A 20,055-nucleotide genomic window follows, 5' to 3' on the forward strand; every position below is an offset into this window, starting at 1 on the left:
AAAGAAAGCTCTGTTTGTGAGAAAAAAAGGACGCCAAATTCGTTTAGGTACAGCATCGCACGACCGCGCAATTGTCCGTTAAAGTCACGCAGTGCCGAATCGCAAAATACCCCCTGGTCAGGAAGGGGGTAAAATCTTCCGGGGCTTAAGTGGTTAAAGGGTAGCTCTACTTAAGTGTTAAAAAAAATTGCAAATTAAAAAGCAATGTAGCATATACAGTTGCCACACAAGTTATATTGTACTTGAATGGTATTATAAATTACCTTTCCTTTGCAATCTGCAGAGCTGTAATTTTCTGTAAAATGCAATGTAATAAGGCTACCTGGAGGATAGAGAGGAGAGAAAACAGATGATGCACAGAATACCCCCCAGAAATGTTATTTCTTGCTTGTGTGATTGGCTTACTGATGTTCCCAGAAGTCTGCACTAAGATACAAGTCTAATTTTGAGAACCCCTACCCCCCCCCCCCCCTCCAAAGGGAAATAACGTCTAAAGGGATGCAGACCTGGCAACTTTCCCCATTAGGGCCCTGTAGGTGCAGCGGTTAATTAATAATTATAAAACTACTCCCATTAGATTCACTTAGCACACGGAAACAAACAGCTATTTCTTCAAAATAGCAAAAGGTCGGAATCTGCAGCGAAGGTTGTCAAAATCCCTGCAATGTATATAGATCCCCCAGAGAGAAATTTTTTTTTTCTCTACAAAATCGAGGTTACTCTTTAAGTTCAACTCTATAGTAAAACTTAATTTTTAACAAATATTTTAGAGTGAAAATGAAATCCCCACTAGCCGCGCATTGCACTCAAAAAGCATTATATGAGTGAATCATACATAAATAATAATACATAAATAAATGAATGAAAAATCTTGAAACATGCACCAAAATAAATAAATCTGTGCACCAACACAAACAAATGTGCACCAAATCAAATAAATGATGTAGTGCCAACAAAAAGTCCACATTCAATAAAATGTAATCAGGGAAATCAGTGATCGTTGGTGATATAATCCCGTGCTGAGTATTGAGTCACCGCAAAATTCACCACCGCTGTGAATCCACACCCTTCAGCTAGGCAACTCACCCCATAATATTGCCCCCCATCTTCATGGTTGGGGCTCAAAGCGCAATATAAATCAGTGAAGAAAATGAAGGAATCCTCCTCAGGATACTACTACGGATCACCTCTTGCTCCCTCAGATGTATATGTGAGAAGAAAAAGAGAGCCCACTAGTGCAATATGGTTTAAATATTTATTAATTAAAATAAAGCCTGATATAATTGCACTTACACATCATATAAAATAATAGCGCATATAATCAAGGGGTACGGGATATTCCTTCGGTCCTTACCACCTCCAAGATGGTACGCCGGACCTCCGGGACATACCTCCGCTCACCCGATCACCTCTTCCGGTGTGCCGTGTAGCCACGCTCTGACGCGCCTGACGCGTTTCGTCACGTCCAACTTTGTCAGAGGGGAGTGGGGATTTAATTTCACTCTAAAATATTTGTTATCTTGTTTCTAAGCCACAGCAGTTTTAGTGTGTGTTTATATTATTAACTTTATTTTATTTAATACATTTTTGTTGAGAAAAACAAATCCCTTCCAGGAATTTATATTATGTAGATACACTTTATAAGCAAAGGGCTATTTTAGTGTTCTTCAGGCTTTAGGGGGCCATACTGTGGCCAGTGGAAGTTGAAAATGCCTCCGCACCAGTGCTCCATCATTGGTTCTAATAGGAGGAAAAGTGCCCTATTGTTGATATCAATGAGAAGAATATTGGCCCATTGATGGTGTTAGTAGGGGGAATGGTGCCCTATCATTGGTATCAGTTAGTGGAATAGTGCCCCCAGGGCCAGATAAAGATAAGCAAAGCGCCACGTCTGGCCCCCAGTTTGGAGACCACTGATGTAGATGCTTACCTCATTCTGTTCTGTAAATACTGAAATCGGCCATTCTTAATGTGTTCAAACCTTTCAGAATGAGTGTTGGAAGGTTTTTTTAACTTTTATCCCATGACCAATCCAAGTGTAATAATAGGAAACATTGCATTCCCTTAGATGTAACTCGTCTATTCAGAGCAAAGTCGTTCCCCGACCACTTTATTTTATTTTTTGATCCATATGCTTATTGAAACATTGTCAAGGACGTATAAGGTATACAAGTATCAATAATAACATAACAAGACCTTCAAGACATAACAATGAGCCAGATGAGGCAGGGAGAAGAAAATGATATTAATGGTATTGCGAGATTTAGGTAATTGCAAATGTGGATCTTCATGTTAGGAACAATGAGGCAATGACATTCCTCAACCACTTTATACTCACTTTCACCAATGCTCCTGTGCTGCTCTTTTCTCCATCACTCCTGCCACCAACATACTTGATGTTGGTTATTCTTGACGCTTCGATAATGTCACTACTTCATCATATGACAGTGCTCTTGCCTAGAGATTGTCCGGCAGGATTAGGAGCCCTGAAGTGGTGAGTATAAAGGGGTTGTCCTGAATAGGAAAGATAAAGCTGTCTCTTTAAAGCCAAAGCTGTCCCTTTAGTGGCAGAAAGGATAGGGAAAATGGCAAGGATGTCCTATTGGTGCTGGATATGGTTGAGGTTAAGGAGGAGCAGGGCATAGAATGCATTGGGGTGGTGCTTGCATGAATATTTTAGATTTACTAGTTCAGTAGAGGGTTGGAACAGGTCCAGTCCAATCGAGTCCTCAGTCCCAACTCCCAATAATGGGGCAGATCAGTGCTCGACTTCTGTTTTTACTTTTTCTAATTTCTATACTCTACCCTCTTTAGTCCTCTTTCCCTGGAATTGGAAAGGTACTATCAGACGGAAAACGAAGATGAGAACCCGTTTATCTGTTCCCAAGCCCGTGAAAATGGCATGCGTTATTGCCGAAGCGTCCCGACACGTAGAGAAGAAGGTCTGGAGTGTACACTGGATTATAATTACTACAATAACACCAGCAATACTTCGTGTGTGAATTGGAATCAATATTATACCAACTGTTCTGCTGGAGAACACAACCCTTTCAAAGGTGCTATCAATTTTGATAATATTGGCTATGCTTGGATAGCGATTTTTCAGGTACGTTTTTTTTTTTTTATATGTAATTGTGTTTTTGTTGCTCCCCAATTTAACACAATGCAAAGATAAAGAGACAATGCAGCCTATAAGGTTATGGTGAGGTGGATTACATGGGATTAAAGGGAAACTGTAATGGCTTTTATATGTATATGAATATATTTATACTTTTTTTTATTAACTCAGAGAATTTTTTTTTATTCTTTATAAGTTTTAAAATCATTATTTCTTAATCTATGTTTTATTATCCATATGCATTGGGGACCCATAGGTATGGGAGGACTTTAAAGGCAAAAATCAGAATTAAAGTTACAATTTTTAAAGATTATTACAAAATAAATTTTTTAAAAAAGAGAACAACAAACATTTTCACATTAAAAAGTCTTATTTAAAACGCATAGACCTTTTTTTTTTCATGGCTTTACCTTCTGCATCCTGATCTGCACCCAGAGAATATGTATATGTTCCACTAATAAGCTCTCAATGAAGTGGATTAAATCCAAGAAACGCGCCGAGTTTGCAGAGATATCAACTGAACCATTTATACTGCTCAGGCGTATTACTGGATTATAAGCATGTATATCCCAATTGGGACAACCTTTAATAAAAAAAAAAAAATAAGGTCTATGCATGTCCAAGAAGACTTTTCGATGTAAAAATGTTTGTTGTTCTCTTTTTAAAAAAGTTATTTTGTAATAAACTCTATATATTTTAACTTTAATTCTGATTTGTTCCTTTAAAGTCCTGCCATACCTATGGGTTTCCAATTCTTTTGAATTCAAATTAGGGATGTGGCACTTACAGGTCAACCAAACAAGTTATTATTCATATGCAATCTTTGTTTAAAAATAAACATTTAATGCATGCTCTTTGATTGTCAGAGCACTATGAGCTAGCTAAATAGCTAAAGAGGCAACACAGCAGGTATTTCCTGTCTTGAGGCTGGTCGTGCATGACTGAAACTTGGGATTGAGTGGTATAATTATGAGTAAGTCACTAGAATGACATTTAATTGTGTATGTAAAAATCAACTTGAGCTATTGTGGCCTGTGAATACCAGGCTTTACAACAAAAAGCCTGTAAAAAGTTGTTAATGTTCCCCAAATGACTCAATTTTTTTCCCATTTCACACATTCCCTGGATTGGTGAAAGTAGTGATCGAAGGATATCGTTTTTTCTTTTTTATTTCCGATACTGATATTTTGGTCTTCGCATATCGGTAACGGCTGATATTTTCATACATTAAAAAAAATTATTTTATTTATTTATTTTTTTATTTTTGACAGGTACTCTTGTGGAGGGATCTGGGGGTCTGTTTTGAATGCTGTTTTTTTTTTTTAATTTGGCGCCGAGTACCCGGAAGTGATGTCATGACATCACTTACGGATTTTTACATGGAGACCCGATCAGAGCCGAATGCGGCTTTGATCGGGTCTTCTCTTTGGTGGCCGTGCAGGCTGGTTGCCCGGGTCTCCCCCGGTGGGACGGGAGACCCGGGTTAGCCGTGGAAGGCGGCGGGAGGTGGGGACGTCCCTTCCCGCTCCATGTAATGGCAGCCGAGCGGCTTCTCAGCCGCATCGGTTGTCATTACAAGACAGCCAACCATCGGCTATGGACGCCTGTAACGGGGTGATGCCTCTAACTGCAGGCATCACTCCGGGACAAGCACTTTCCCGAAATATCGGTAATATCAGTAACCTCAGGGGCCAATTCCGATATATATTGGGGAAAGTGCATATCGGCCCCCGATATACCGGCTTTGCCGATAATCGGTCGATCCCTAGTTCAGAGTATGTAGGTGCTGTAACAACTGTCAGCAGATTACCTGGTATCAGCATAGATAAAAACATTTGTCACCAGCACACAATGGATTCGTAATCAATAGTCCAAAAGTGTATTTAAAGCAATCGCATCATGCTAAATGTAGGTGCAACGTTTCAAGGGCATGCAGCCCCTTTTTTAGAGATGAAAAAAAAAATGTGTTTTATTTCGGAATCATTCATTAAGTTAATAATTTTGTTTCCTCTTATTAGCTATATTAGAAATGTTGTTTTTGGATTTGTTTAATATATTCGTTGTTTTGAAGCCATTCATATTTTCGGAAGGTAATTCAGGAGATTGGCTATATTCATTTTACGTGTTAATTTATTATTTTGTGTGATTATTTATGCACTGGGTCATCCCCGTTAGTCCAACCCACAAAGAGAAATGAAATGAGCTGACTGGACTATATCAACCAAAAGTAACAAATGGAACAAAATAAATTTCGGATTTATTCATTATGTTAAGATTCTGAGATTCTGATGGATCCACCTCCATCCAATCCAAACACAATACGTAGAACTCATCTTATTTAATTTTTTTCGTCATACTATATTTATTGAAATATGTTTCAATTTCATATCTATTGCATTTTTTAATTTAATGAAAAATGTTAATGCTAATGCAAACAGAATCTTATCCAAAAAATAAATATTAATTTGTTATGTTAAGTTAAATTCATTTTTGTTATTTTGGATGTCTCAAACATTGACAAAAGGGCCAAACTATCGCATTCTGTTATTCAGCTGAAAGGAATGATGACGCATGAATTTGTTGTTTTCCTTATAATTTATTTCAGATTTGTTGAAATTCGTTACTATTGTGATTTGGAGATTCCGATACATTTAAACTTCAAATCTCCAAAATTTTGTCTGAATTTTCGATTCATAATAAAAACAAATCACACATGTCTAACCTTTTTGCCTGCCCCAGAACTTGTGATGTGATCACTTTAAACAAAGTTTTGGACTGTTGATTAAAGATCCATGGTGTGTTGGCAACATACAGTATATTCTCATCTATGCTCCAAAATTGAGTCACACATAGCAATAAAAATATGATACAGGTTCTGACCCTTCCCCACTCTTAAAAAAAATAAAAATCTGTCTGGACCTAATAAAAGGTTATTTTGGCGTAGACGATATCACTGCAAATTTATCAATTTCACTTTAGAAGAAGAGGAGATTTTTTATTTAGCTTGAGGTGCTGAAATTTGCTTAAAAAAAATACCTTTTTGTCTTTAGAGGCTTTTTTTTGTTTGTTTGTTTTTTTTTTTTTTTGGAGGGGGGGGGGGTATTTAGGGTCGTTTATTTCATTTAATTGAGTGTTCTTTTTGTTTATATTTTAAGTGTCTTTAAATGTGATTTTGTCTATTTAGATGTTTTTTATTTAATTGTTTTATATTGCATGAAAAAGTAAAATAAGGCTTACAAGGGGCTGCTTTTTGCCACAAGAACAGGTCATTGAAAGTCCATCGCACGTTTAAAAACCACCTAAATTTTGCCTTTCCCTTTGACTCCAATGCTTTTCACTAAAGTGGGAAAATTCTGGCGAAATATTTTTTTTTTCACCAAAATTTTGGGGAAATTAAAACTCTTACATGTGGTACACAACTAATAGAAAATCGGGCGAACGATTGTCCAATTTTTCTGGTTGTTTCACAGCAAGTCTGAACCTAGGAAGGAAATTCCCGTATGACAAAGGCTTTTTAACCACTTGACCTCCGGAAGATTAACCCCCCCCCCCCCTTCATGACCAGGTCATTTTTTTTGCGATACTGCACTGTGCTACTTTAACTGACAATTGCGCGGTCGTGCAACACTGTACCCAAACAAAAGTTATGCCCTTTTTGGTGGTATTTGATCACCTCTGCATTTTTTTTTGTTCTATAAACAAAAAAGACTGACAAATTTGGAAAAAAAAACCAATATTTTTTACTTTCTGCTGTAATACCAATCTAACAAAAAAATTTAAAAAAAAAATCAAATTTCTTCATAAACTTAGGCCAATATGAATTCTGCTACATATCTTTGGTAGAAACAAAAGTTATAGCGACCACAAACTGTGGTATATTTTTATTTATTTATTTATTAATTACTTGTAATGGCAGTGATCAGTGACTTATAGCAGGACTGCAATATTGCTGCGGAGTGCCGTGACACTAACTGACACTTTTTGGGGACCAGTGACACTAATACAGTGATCAGTGCTAAAAATATGCACTGTCACTGTACTAATGACACTGGCTGGGAAGGGGTTAAACATCAGGGGCAATCAAAGGGTTAACCGTGTGCCTAGCCAGTGTTTTCTAACAGTGTGGGAGGTGCTTTTACTTGGGGAAGACATGAGTCCAAGTCGCTGCTTTTCAGGAACACAGGATCAATGCCTTGCCTACTGACAGATTGACGTTCTGCCCCCCCATCCATGCGTCCGGCCCACTAATCTACATGCAGGGCGCCAAACGCATGGATTTCAATGGGGTATTTTTTTTTTTTTTTTTTTTAAGCACGTGATTAGACCTAGAGGCACTGCACCCTGAGTCCACCCAGTTGTAAGACAACAGCGAATTAATATTCGCTATTATCACACTGATTCTCCTCCCAGTCAATCAGGAAGCAGGTCCTGAGACACGTTTCCTGATTGGCCAAAAGGAGAAGCCATGCCATTGGCCAAGGAAGAGGAGGAGAGAGGAGATGTAGGAGACTGAGGAGAAGCCGCCGCCACCGCCGCTGCTGCCTGCCCTCCACATGTTCAGGGTGAGTGAGCCGGTGACCAGGGGTGTGCGGGCTGGTGTGGTCCGGGAAGGGATATGGTGTGGTCCGTCTGCCGCCCCCCCGGCCCATGGAGCACCAGCCGCCACTGATATATATATATATATATATATATATCCGGCCCATGGAGCACCAGGCGCCACTAATATATATATATATACAGTATATATATATATATACAGTATATATATATACACATGATCCTGCTCAGCCCGGCCACCCTGGAGCAGTAAAACTGCTATAGGGCGATCGTCAACTGGTTAATTTTGCCTTCCCCTTTGACTCCAATGCTTTTCACCAAAGTGGGAAAATTCTGCCAAAATATTTTTATTTTCACCAAAATATTGGGGAAATTTAAATTCTTACGCAAGACTCACACAACTTTTACCGGCGATTTACACATTTTCCCAATTGAATCGAATTAGAAAAATGTGTGAATCTCTAGTGAAACTTTAGTAACTTTTGTGGAAATACTTTTTTTTCAAATATACTTCTATGTCACTCATCCACCTACAGCCAACATTACCCCTACAGACAGAGAAGGTTCATATTTATTTGGTGGCCAACAACGTTAAACTTTTTTAAGCCTCTAGCCGAGAGACAGCAGAATAAACAGAATAAGAAATGAGCCCTAACAAAGTCTTTGGTTTGGTTGCTTGCTCTTCCCACCTTGCCCTTAGGTTGGCCCGGGGTACATACCAGGGCTTCCTTGATGCTAAATATTTATCTTGATAGTGAAGAGGTGCAGGCACAGCTGGAGTGGAAAGAGGCAACACGTGCACACTACACATTACACACATCTCTGCATCTAACGTGTTGAAGGCACGTGTCCTCGCTCTCCTCTCCGGCTGTTTCTCTCTGCCCTACTTAAATGACAAATGGACACTTTCATTATAGCAGTGTGTGATATCAAAGCTGCTTCTCATTAATAAATGAAGACATACAGGATAAATAACCCCCCTATCTCATCCTCTGATGCATATAAGGAAATGTATATTGCATCAAAACATAAAATAATTTAGAAGTCTACCGCAGCGAATCCGGGGCCGACTTCTACATTGCACTTGAAAAGGTTTCTCTGGAGGCGCACAATATGCATTTTATGTGTAAGGACTTTACCGAAAGTACAGTGAAGTGTACATTACAAGTATCTTCATGAGTCATTACAGCAATATACATTTGGTACCCACTAACATGCTCATATTTTATATGAGAGCTCTAGCCAAAGGCAGATATGGCTTTTTTGTTTTTGTTTTAAAAAGGGTTCTGATCTCTCTTTACAGTGTATGCTCAATATTGGCTGTCATGCCCAGGGCTTTTTTCAGCAGGAACGCCGGGGAATGCAGTTCTGGCACCTCCAGCACTGAATATATGTAAAGGCAAGGGGTGCTAGGGTGTGCTGGAAGGTATTGATGCTGGCGGCTGGGGGATCTATTGTTCCCAGAGGGTACCGAAAATTTAGGATGCACTTGGCCAAAACAGAAATTGACATTTAAAAAAAAAAAATATATATATATATATATATGTGTGTGCGTGTGTATATATATATATATATATATATATATGTATGTGTGTGTGTGTGTGTATATACATATATATATATATATATATATATATATATATATATATTTTTTTTTTTTATTATATTTACATTTTTAATTAATATAATAAATGTAAATGAATATAGATTTATTGTCAGCAATTATCTGTCAGGCATTATCAGCACCTTTTGAAAGCAGTGTTAAAATCCTGCTTACTGCATTTTTTGGTGCATATTTGGTCAGATAAAAAATGGCACCAAAAACACACCTCCCCATTGAAACCCAGCAAGAACGCATCAAAAATGCTCCTGTGTTGTGTTTGAGATGCTTTTTTTTTTTTTTTTTGAGTTATGACCTATAAAAAACACACCATAAGCAAGGTAAAATCACAGTAAAGCCGCAGCAAAATTGTGGGTGTTTTCGGCAGCCATAATCTGCACTTTTTTTTCTTTCGGCACAAAGCTAAAAACCCTTTTTTTGGGCGATGATTTTCGGCGGCTGAAATTTCAGTGCATCACTACTATTATCGCTGCTGGTGGGGGATCTTTTGTTGCTGGAGGGGGTCTTATGTTGCTGGTGGGGTCAGTTGTTGCTGAAGGGATCTATTGTTGAGGGAAAGGTCTATTGTTGCTGGCTGTCTGGAGATCTGTTGTTGCTGGAGGGCATCTATTTTTGCGTGGTAGTCTATTTTTGCTGGTGGGGGAACTATTGTTGGTTGGGCATATGTTGCTGGAGGATCAATTGCTGTTGAAAGGGATCTACTGTTGAGGGAGTGGCAGTGGTGTATTTTGGTTTTGTGTTGCCCTAGGCAAGACTAAAATTGCCCCCCCCCCCCTTATGTAAATTTGCCCCACTCCTTTTTTAAGAGATGTGACTCCCTCCAAAATTGAAGGACTACAAGTCCCAGCATTAACCCCAGAGATCTCACGAGAGGGGGGGGGTGAGAGGGGTGGGAGAGTGAGAGGGAGTGGGTGAGGGAGAGAGAGGGGGTGGGTGAGGGAAGGAGAGAAAGAGAGAGGGGGGGTGAGAGATAGAGAGAGGGGGCGGGTGAGGGAGAGAGAGAATAAGGGGATGAGAGAGAGAGGGGGGATGAGAGAGAGAGAGGGGGGAATCAAAGAGAGAGCGAGAGGGGGGATGAGAAAGAGAGGGGAGACGAGAGAGAGGGGATATGAGAGAGAGGGGGGATGAGAGAGGGGGGGATGAGAGAGAGAGGGGGGATGAGAGAGAGAGGGGGGATGAGAGAGTGGGGAGAATCAGAGAGTGGGGGATGAGAGAGAGGGGGAATGAGAGAGAGGGAGAGATGAGAGAGAGGGAGGATGAGAGAGTGGGGATGAGAGAGAGAGAGAGCGCGAGAGAGAGAGATAGGGGGGGTGATAGAGAAAGAGAGAGGGGTGAAAGAGAGAGAGGGAGAGAGAGAGAGAAGAGGGGTGAGAGAGAGAGAAGGGGGTGAGTGAGAGAGAGAGGGAGGGTGAGAGAGAGGGGGGTGAGAGAGGTGGTTCTAGCAACCAGTGGCCAATAGAGAGAGAGAGGGGGTGGGTGAGGGAGAGAGAGAATAAGGGGATGAGAGAGAGAGGGGGATGAGAGAGAGAGAGAGAGAGGGGGGAATCAAAGAGAGGAGGTGGAGGGGGTGGCTTTTTTGCTGCCCCACTGAAAAGTGCCACCCTAGGCCTGGGCCTTGTTGGCCTAGGCCAAAATACTGCACTGGGGAGTGGTCTATTGTTGCTGGATGTTGGATTCTATTGATGCTGAGCTGATGCTGGGAAATCTGTTGTTGCTGCTGGAGTCTATTACTGTTGGGGTCCATTGTTGCTTGGGGAATCTATCTTTTCGAGGAAGGGGTTATTGCTGCTGGCTGTAGGGGATCTACTTTACTTCTTTTCTTGTTATTATTACTATTATATCTTGTATTATTCCATACAAATTACTTATCACCACATATAATACTTGGTTCTGTTTTCTCTAAAAGGGGCAGTCCTGGGAGGTGAGTAGGGGTTGGGACCAAGGGATGTTGCTCAGAGGTGGGTAGGGAGTGGAGACAAGGAGTCCCTGCACCTATTCGCTGAGGGGGAAAAAAAGCCATGGTCATGCTAGTCTTCACACTGAATCATATCTAGTGATCTGGTGAAACACCTGCAACGCTAAGACTTAATGCACACCATTGTATGGAAGCAATGCACAGCAAAATTCGTTTTACCTGTGTTGCTGAAACACATGATAATGCACATGACAAAGTGCAGAGTATTTGTTTCACTTGGAGCATATTAAAGGTTCTTGCGGTAAAAGCCAAGGAAGTTTAGACCTCAGTAGTATACAGTATTAATGTGCTTTATTGAACAGGAAAAACTGCACATAAAAACTGCAGGATACCCAATTAATAGCATGCATGCCTATAACATGAACAAGCTAATGTACAATACGTATGCAATGTGTATAATGAACAGTTACTCAACTTCCTTTGATGAAATCTTCTTCATGGTTCTTTGCTCAGAGTCCAACTCAAAACTTCTCCAAAGTCTTCGAGCTTCCAACAGACATGTTGCTCTTGTGTTCCAAAACAACTCTGTCATTTGTCTGACCAAATGCCTGTTCAAAGTCCTCCCCTCCCCCTAACTTCCTCTTACATCATATCCTGTATAGAGCTTCCTCTGCTTAGCTCATAAACCAGTCCAACTGGTTAATTTGCATACCCATAGGGGGAACCTTAGCTTCTTAAAACAGCACATGGTCTTAAAATCGAACTCCATATTAGCGCTATAAAATCACTACAAATTTCCATGGCAACACAGTATTGTTGTTCATCCTAAATGCCACTCTAGTGCATCTATCTAGTACACTACACAAAACATGCATTTTAGTGCACCACTAGGCACAGATATGAACCAAAAAAAGCTGAAGATCCATTAAATCTTGTGTTGTGGTGCATTGTAAATCTATTCAGAATGAATGGACTTCCTTACCACATCGCACCTGCAGTAATTCACCACAACGTTGCAGAACCCTTAGGGTTGCCACCGTTTTTGGAAAAATACCAATGTTATGATCTATTTTCTGGTTTTTTTTTTTGTTTTGTTTTTTTTTTATGTCAGTAAGAATAGTTATTGAGAATTCCGATACAAGTACAGGTTATGTATTTAGTAGAATACATTCACCATGTTATAACATTGGCGACAAGCCCCGTTTTTGACAGGTGATGGCATTTAAAATGCTTCTGATAGCCAGAGACTACATAATCTTTGACTGGATCTCACTCAGAATAATAACCTGATTTATTAGAACTGACATGTACTCCTCGTGATTCTTCTAAAATTTATATTTTAATGATCGGTCAATGCAGGGACTTTTGAACCACACTTTTTATTTATACTTGTGGTTGGAGTTATCTAGGAAGAAAAGCACTTGTATTATTTAGCATATAGCTTTAGAATTCTTACTTAATATTCTAGAACACTCAAGCTGTATGTATGTTTGTGTCTCCACTTCTGGATTTAAAATCCAATGTTTGAATGATCCAGTTCATACATGTTTAAATTTCGCTTGTACAACCCCATGGGCTGAACAAGAGAAATAAATTGATCCCCCTGTACATTTTAAACAATGTGCATGGAGAAGTCTCCCCTACAGACTACTGATTTAGAATCTGATAGGATGCAGCAATTTTCAACCTGGCTCCTTCAGTGTTCAATTTGACATGACCACTCAGGGCCGATGTTAGAAATCATGGGGCCCTGTACAGCTTTCCTGATGTGGCCTCCCAACCCTGCCTACACCTATTGAGTTGGCCCACCCTTTGCAGCTATAACACCTTCAACTCTGCTGGGAAGGCTGTCCACAAGGTTTAGAAGTGTGTCTATGGGAATGTTTGGCCATTCTTCCAGAAGTGCATTTGTGAGGTCAGGCACTGATTTGGACGAGAAGGCCTGGCTCGCAGTCTCTGCTCTAATTCATCCCAAAGGTGTTCTATCGGGTTGAGGGTCAGGACTCTGTGCAGGCCAGTCAAGTTCCTCCACCCCAAACTTGCTCATCCATGTCTTTATGGACCTTGCTTTGTGCACTGGTGCACAGTCATGTTGGACTGAGGCCTTAAGAGTTTCCTTCACTCGACCTAAGGGGCAAAGCCCAACCCCTGAAAAACAACCCCACACCATAACCCCCCCCCCCTCCTCCACCAAATGATTTGGACCAGTGCACAAAGTAAGGTCCATAAAGACATGGAAGAGTGAGTTTGGGGTGGAGGAATTTGACTGGCCTGCACCCGATAGAACACCTTAGGGATGAATTAGAGGGGAGACTGCGAGCCAGGCCTTCTTGTCCAAAATAGTACCTGACCTGACAAATGCACTTCTGGAAGAATGGTCAAACATTCCCATAGACACACTAAACAGTGTGGACCTTCTAGAAGAGTTGAAACTGTTAAAGCTGCAAAGGGAAAGGGTGAACCAAATTAACATTGAACCCTATGGACTAAGACTGGGATGCCATTAAAGTTCATGTGCGTGTAAAGGCAGGTGTCCCAAAACTTTCGACAATATCATGTATATCATTAGAAAAATATACTGTATTATTATATACAAACCAATATAGGAAATGTAAAACAAAGTTTGTCAGAAGCATTTGAGTTTAAAAGAGTAACTGTACCATAAAAAGAGACACAATTAGTAGCTATGTTGATGCAGACCAGCAGTGCTGCTTATATTTGGCTTATGGTCTTTATGGGGACACCCAGGAGATTCTAAATAAAACCTGGAGGCTCTCCAGCTATGCTTCTTTTATTTAGAATTTTGTGATATTTTTTTTTTTGTTTCTCGGCTTTTACGGTGCTGAAATCTGTACTGGGGCTTTGATGCCATCTAGTGTTGTGCAAGTCAAGGAGTTAAAGGTTTTTCATTTGCTTAAAAGGGAAAAAAATAGTCATGGTTGTACAGTATTCTGTTGATAGCTGGTAATGTCCAATTTCCTTGAGGGGAACCGCATTCAGTCATATTACCTATATTACCTATAACACAAGACAATCAGGTTAGAAGTTTACCAGTTAAAAATCACATCCTAAGATTGGAACCTAAAATAAACACAATGGCTCAGTAGTGAGCAGTCCTGTTTGCCTGCCGCATGCTCTTGCCATCTTTGGTTGTGTCAGACAATACAAAAAACACACAGGTGAGTTAGTTGGCTTCCTCCCCTATTGGCCCTTTCTGTATGTGACCCATGTATTGAGTATTTGATTTTAAGCCGCTTTGGGAATTTATAGGGTTGACCATTGTCTCTAAAGTGCTACAAGAAAAATTTCAATGATATATAAATGCATAAAAATAAATGTTGAATTCTGGCTTGCAGCCAATCAGAAACTTTTATTTTCTTAACTGTGCTAGATGATGGATGCCAACTGACCGGTTTAAACAATGCTGTTTCATGTATTTATTTGACGCTTATTTTGTTGCCATGTCTAAGAGAACAATCTCAAATAGTCTTTATTACTGCTTGGTAATCAATCAGGTTAAAGCTGATATTGTCTTTGTGCTTCGTTCTGGAGCAGTTTTCAGGGTTCTTCAAACAGCCAATGATAAGCAGGGCCAATTGCTCTTCTCTTTTTGCTAATAGAAGCATCTTTCTTTATCTTTCAGGTGATAACTCTGGAAGGCTGGGTGGACATCATGTATTTTGTCATGGATGCACACTCCTTTTACAACTTCATTTACTTTATTCTTCTAATTATTGTAAGTTTCCTTTTTCGTATTTTGTAAGAGTTAGAATCAGAATGCATGTGTTGGGTCTTAGTTATCAAGGTGTCAGTATAAGAGCCAGGCAAATATCCTAACAGTTTCATTTGCAAGAAAATTACACATATATTCATATATATATATATATATATATATATATATATATATATATATATATATATATATACACACACACGCACACTATATTACCAAAAGTATTGGGATGCCTACCTACCAATACTTTTGGTAATATAGCAGGGACGTGCAGGGCAGCCATCAGGGGGGGGCCAGCCCATACACATGTAGGGGGCCCAGGTGTTCCGAGGGGCCCGGCCACCCAGGCCTCAACCAACGAGACCGAGTTATTGCTGCTGTAGTAACTAGCAATTGTTAAAGCAGGGCGGCTGCAGAGTAAGCTGATGCAGCTGAAGGGATGTCTCTTTGCTGAAAATATGAGGCTGTCTTTTGCTGGATTGGGATGTCTCTTTGCTGATTATATGAGGCCGTCTGTTTACTGGATTGGGATGTGTTTTTGCTGCATATATTAGGCTGTCTCTTTCCCAATTTGAGACGTCTCTTTGCTAAATACATGGGGATGTCCCTTTGCTGGATTGGATTCATTTTCACGTATTAAGTTGTAAGAGTGTTAAAATAGAAGTGGGTGCACTGAAGGACTCGGTGGGATGGCCAGTGGGCGGATTTGGTGGGACCGCCAGAAGGCAGGTCCTGCGGAATGTTGGTGGTCAGGCCCGGAGGGGCCCAGGCCTAGAGCTGCGTAAGGGGCCCACAAATTTCTGATGGCTGCCCTGGGGACGTGCAGTGAGGTCAGTTGGCTGGTGAGGCACTGACTAGTATCCAAGCCAGATATAACCCCCACATTATTTAGAGAATAAACCCCACATCAACATTTAGTGAATAAACCCCCAAAGCGTAGCCGAGCGCTGTGAGATGGAAAATTTCATCTTTATCTTCAGTCAATTGGCTTACCCTTAAAAACCTGCGCGTCAGGACGCAGGAAGTCATTCAGATTCCCCCAGACAAATCAGTGTCTGGTAAAAAGAATCTTTTGGACAGCAGATTTTTATTATTTATTTCTGCATTCTGTAACAGCCCTGTAAATGCTGAGATTTCACTGTTCAGGTACAGGGCTGTTACAGAATGCAGAAATAAAAAAATAAAAATGACACTGTGCTCTATATAGGTACCAACAGTCCTGATTTTATTAAAACAAGTCCTTATGCTGGTTAAATTATTAAACTGTGAGAACTAATAAAAGTGCCATATATAATCTATATAATAAAAGAATAGAACCTGAACCATTCTCTGATTATAAAGATTATACTGTATATTGTTTTTAAGGTAATAGAAGCATATTTTATAGAAGCATATTTTATATTTTAAAAAACTGTACTCAAGCAGGTGGCTTAGGTGGCGGATGATATACGGACATAATGTATGTCTATGGGGATTGCGGATGTTAGCGGATGACACCGCTGACATCCGATTTTGCATCCGTTCCATTTTTTTAACGGAAGAAAAATAGGGTTCTGTTCCGTTCCAAAAAACGGAACAGAACTGAAAGGACACAAATCGGATGTCAGCGGATGGTCATCCGCTGACATCCGCAATCCCATTGACATACATTATGTCCGTATATCATCCGCAAACGGATGGGGTGATATACGGACATACGGAACGCCCGTGGGAAAGAGCCCTAACTCAACACACACAGCCATTAATGTCTAAACTGCTGGCAACAAAAGTGAGTATACCCCTGAGGTAAAAATGTCCAAATTGGGCCCAAAGTGTCAATATTTTGTGTGGCCGCCATTATTTTCCAGCACTGCCTTAACCCTCTTGGGCATGGAGTTCACCAGAGCTTCACAGGTTGCCACTGGAGTCCTCTTCCACTCCTCCATGACGACATCACAGAGCTGGTGGATGTTAGAGACCTTGCGCTCCTCCAACTTCCATTTGAGGATGCCCCACAGATGCTCAATAGGGTTTAGGTCTGGAGACATGCTTGGTCAGTCTATCACCTTTACCCTCAGCTTTTTTTAGCAAGGCAGTGTTGTCGTGGAGGTGTGTTTGGGGTCGTTATGTTGGAATACAGCCCTCCGGTCCAGTTTCCAAAGGGAGGGGATCATGCTCTGCTTCAGTATGTCACAGTACATGTTGGCATTCATGGTTCCCTCAATTAACTGTAGCTCCCCAGTGCCGGCAGCACTCATGCAGCCCCAGACCATGACACTCCCACCACCATGCTGTTAGGGATAGCAGTGACATCTAGGACTGCCACCTCTGAGCTTGCCACCTCCACATCTTCACCCAACATGGCAAATCTGTTAGGGTGCTCAAACCCAGGTCTGTCCTTCCTTTTCTGTGAGCCCCTACCACTACCTCTGACTGTATTAACCCATATTCCTACCTGATAAACCTAACTTACCCCTCCACCATCCCAATTAACCCCACTAGCCACCTGCTCAGTGAGCAGAGGACCCCTTTCAAGGTTGTCAGTTCTGCCCAGTGTTGCAATTTGCTCCTCCAGATCTCTAATGTGAGCTTCCAGAAGGACAACCTGCTCACATCTGTCGCAGCGGTATCCAATCTGGAGCGATTGCTCCGTTATTGTATACATGAGGCACACTGTGCACTGCACAAAACCTTCAATCTTGCTAGCACACATTTTCCAGGTTACAACAATAATACAACTAACAGAAAATTTCAGATGTTACCTAAAGGTCTGAAGACTCCTGTTCAAATCTCCTGTTTTAAACTCTGGGTTTTAACTCACCACTTAGCCAAGTTCCACTTGCTCAGAGTTCCAGCAAGCAAAAAGGTGGCAAGCTCAATTGAGTCCAGCAGAAATTTAAATAGCACCTGAAGCACCTGTGACCCATTAACCACTCCCCTTAATTAGTGGTCTAAAGGAAGGAAAGAAAGAAAGAAAAAAAGGCTATTTAAAAAGTGACAGAAAAATAGAGTAACAAAAAAGGGGAAAAAAAGCCCCCAAAAAACTGCAAGGAAAGAGCCCCTTTAAATGCGAACAGTCACCAGCAGTCAAAAGCAAAACTGTTTATCACTCTCCACTCAAATCTCCCACTCTTCAGCCTCCAAACAGCAAATTTGGTATTTCGGTCCAGCCAAAGCTGCCATATTGCACCTCAGTTTGTTTAGGAGTTCAGTGATGCCCTGGTCCAGACCTGGGAGGAAATACGCCAGGACACCATCTGTTGTCTCATTAGGAGCATGCCCCAACATTGTCAGGCACACATGCAAGCAGGTGGGGGCCATACAAACTAGCACCATTTTGAGTTGGTGCAATGAAATTCCAGCAAAATGGACTAGCCTGCTGCATCATTTTTTCACTTTGATTTTTTGGGGTGTTTTTGAGTTAAGCTCTCTGTAAATTGATAATTTTAATTTCCTTTAAACGATGTGGCATCCTTTCGTTCCTAAAATATTACCCAGTCCATATCAGTATAGATATCCAGCATGATTTTTTCCCCATTGAGATCTGATGTGTTGTCAAAGTGTTCCATTATTTTTTTTGAGCAGTGTTTATTGCTAGATATGACCGCTTTTTTTTAAAAAAACATAGTATAAACTGAATTCCACTTTAAGCGATGTCCTAATTTCTTTTTTTTTTTTTTTCAGATTGGATCATTTTTCATGATCAACCTATGTCTAGTAGTCATAGCTACACAATTTTCTGAAACAAAGCAACGGGAGAGCCAATTGATGAAGGAGCAAAGGGTCCGCTTCCTTTCCAATGCCAGCACGTTGGCCAGCTTCTCTGAGCCCGGCAGCTGTTATGATGAGCTACTCAAATACTTGGTCTATGTGACCCGCAAAGCCAGCAAACGGGTAGTCCAACTCTACCGAGCAGCAGTCTTCAAATTTGGTTTAAGTTCAAGTCCGGTAGTAAAGACCACCACTGAGAAGCCCAACCACAAGCATAGGAGAAGAAGGTCTTCTATCCATCATCTAATCCATCATCACCACCATCACCATCACCACTATCACCTGGGAAATGGGAGCTTGCGAGCACCACAGGCCAGCCCAGAGCTCAGCGAAGTGGAAACCAGTTCTCCTCATAATGGAACTAGATTAATGTTACCCTTTCCAGGGACCCAGGCTTCGCCCATTGCTTCTGCCTCTAACACACAATCCATTCATAGCATATACCATGCTGATTGTCACCTTGAACCTGTGCATTGCGTGCCTGTGTTTGCCCAGTCTGGCTCTGGTACGGCCAATCCGGAGGCTGCCCAAAGGAGTATTGCAGGGAGTAAAAACTATCCTACCGTACACCCAAGTTTATCCAATGAAATGCAGAAGAAGACAGAACAAGCAGAAGAGACAGAAAACCCTTTGATCTCAAATGAACCCAACTTGTATACAGGGCCAATGTATAATTCAATGAACAGGCTACTAGAGACCCAGAGTACAGGTATGGGTATATAAAATAATGCTTTAAACTCTGGACTTCGTATATGTCTTTGGGTTTCTGACAGAGAAAAGGAAAACCACACCCCTACCCCTGTTTGCTCTCTTTATTATGGCAGGTAAAAAGAAGCCATTTTGCATGTTCATTGCTTAGAGATGTCAATCTCAAGAGAGTACCGGGGAAATGGCCTAGCGTAAAGGTCAAGAGGATCCACATTGCAGTAGGATACCAGAGTTTAAATCCATATCTGAAGCCCACTTTTATTCTCTGCTCTTCAAAATATTTGAATGAATTCTATGATTAAAATCTTTCTGCTGCAGGTTCCAGGGGCTGATGATCAGAAGACACCATTTAAGTGGGAACATCTCTCTTCTAATCCCATGAGAGAATTAGGAAACCAGTGGACAAGTCTGCCCACTAGAATCCATTTCTTTCAATTTTGGGTTGACTGACCATTTATAAAAAGGTCATAGATGTGTATTCCCATTTTATATTCTTTTCTAAATGTTAGTGCATAAGGTAAAGTAACTGTGGCTAAGCTGGGAGAAATAATCGTAGTGAGTGGAAAAGACCTTGCCAGGGGTGCAGAATGGTATGAGAAGCTGCTGACAAATCTGGTCAGTGTCTACCTACAACTGATTTATCACCTTGCTTG

At 40.8% G+C, this 20,055-nt stretch overlaps 1 protein-coding gene across 4 annotated transcripts in view; it reads left to right on the forward strand.

Annotated features, from left to right (window-relative positions):
* CACNA1G (calcium voltage-gated channel subunit alpha1 G) overlaps positions 1–20,055 on the forward strand; it is a 384,890-nt gene that overhangs the window by 241,966 nt on the left and 122,869 nt on the right. For all 4 annotated transcript variants that reach the window (XM_082272484.1, XM_082272486.1, XM_082272485.1 and 1 more), the window contains exons 6-8: positions 2,815–3,106; positions 14,855–14,947; positions 18,608–19,403. In XM_082272484.1, coding sequence (XP_082128610.1) covers positions 2,815–3,106; positions 14,855–14,947; positions 18,608–19,403 — 1,181 coding nt within the window. The remainder of the gene's footprint in view (positions 1–2,814; positions 3,107–14,854; positions 14,948–18,607; positions 19,404–20,055) is intronic.

Source organism: Pelophylax lessonae, assembly GCF_965119305.1.
Source record: "Pelophylax lessonae genome assembly, chromosome: 11".
In the NCBI taxonomy this organism is placed as follows: Eukaryota; Metazoa; Chordata; class Amphibia; order Anura; family Ranidae; genus Pelophylax; species Pelophylax lessonae.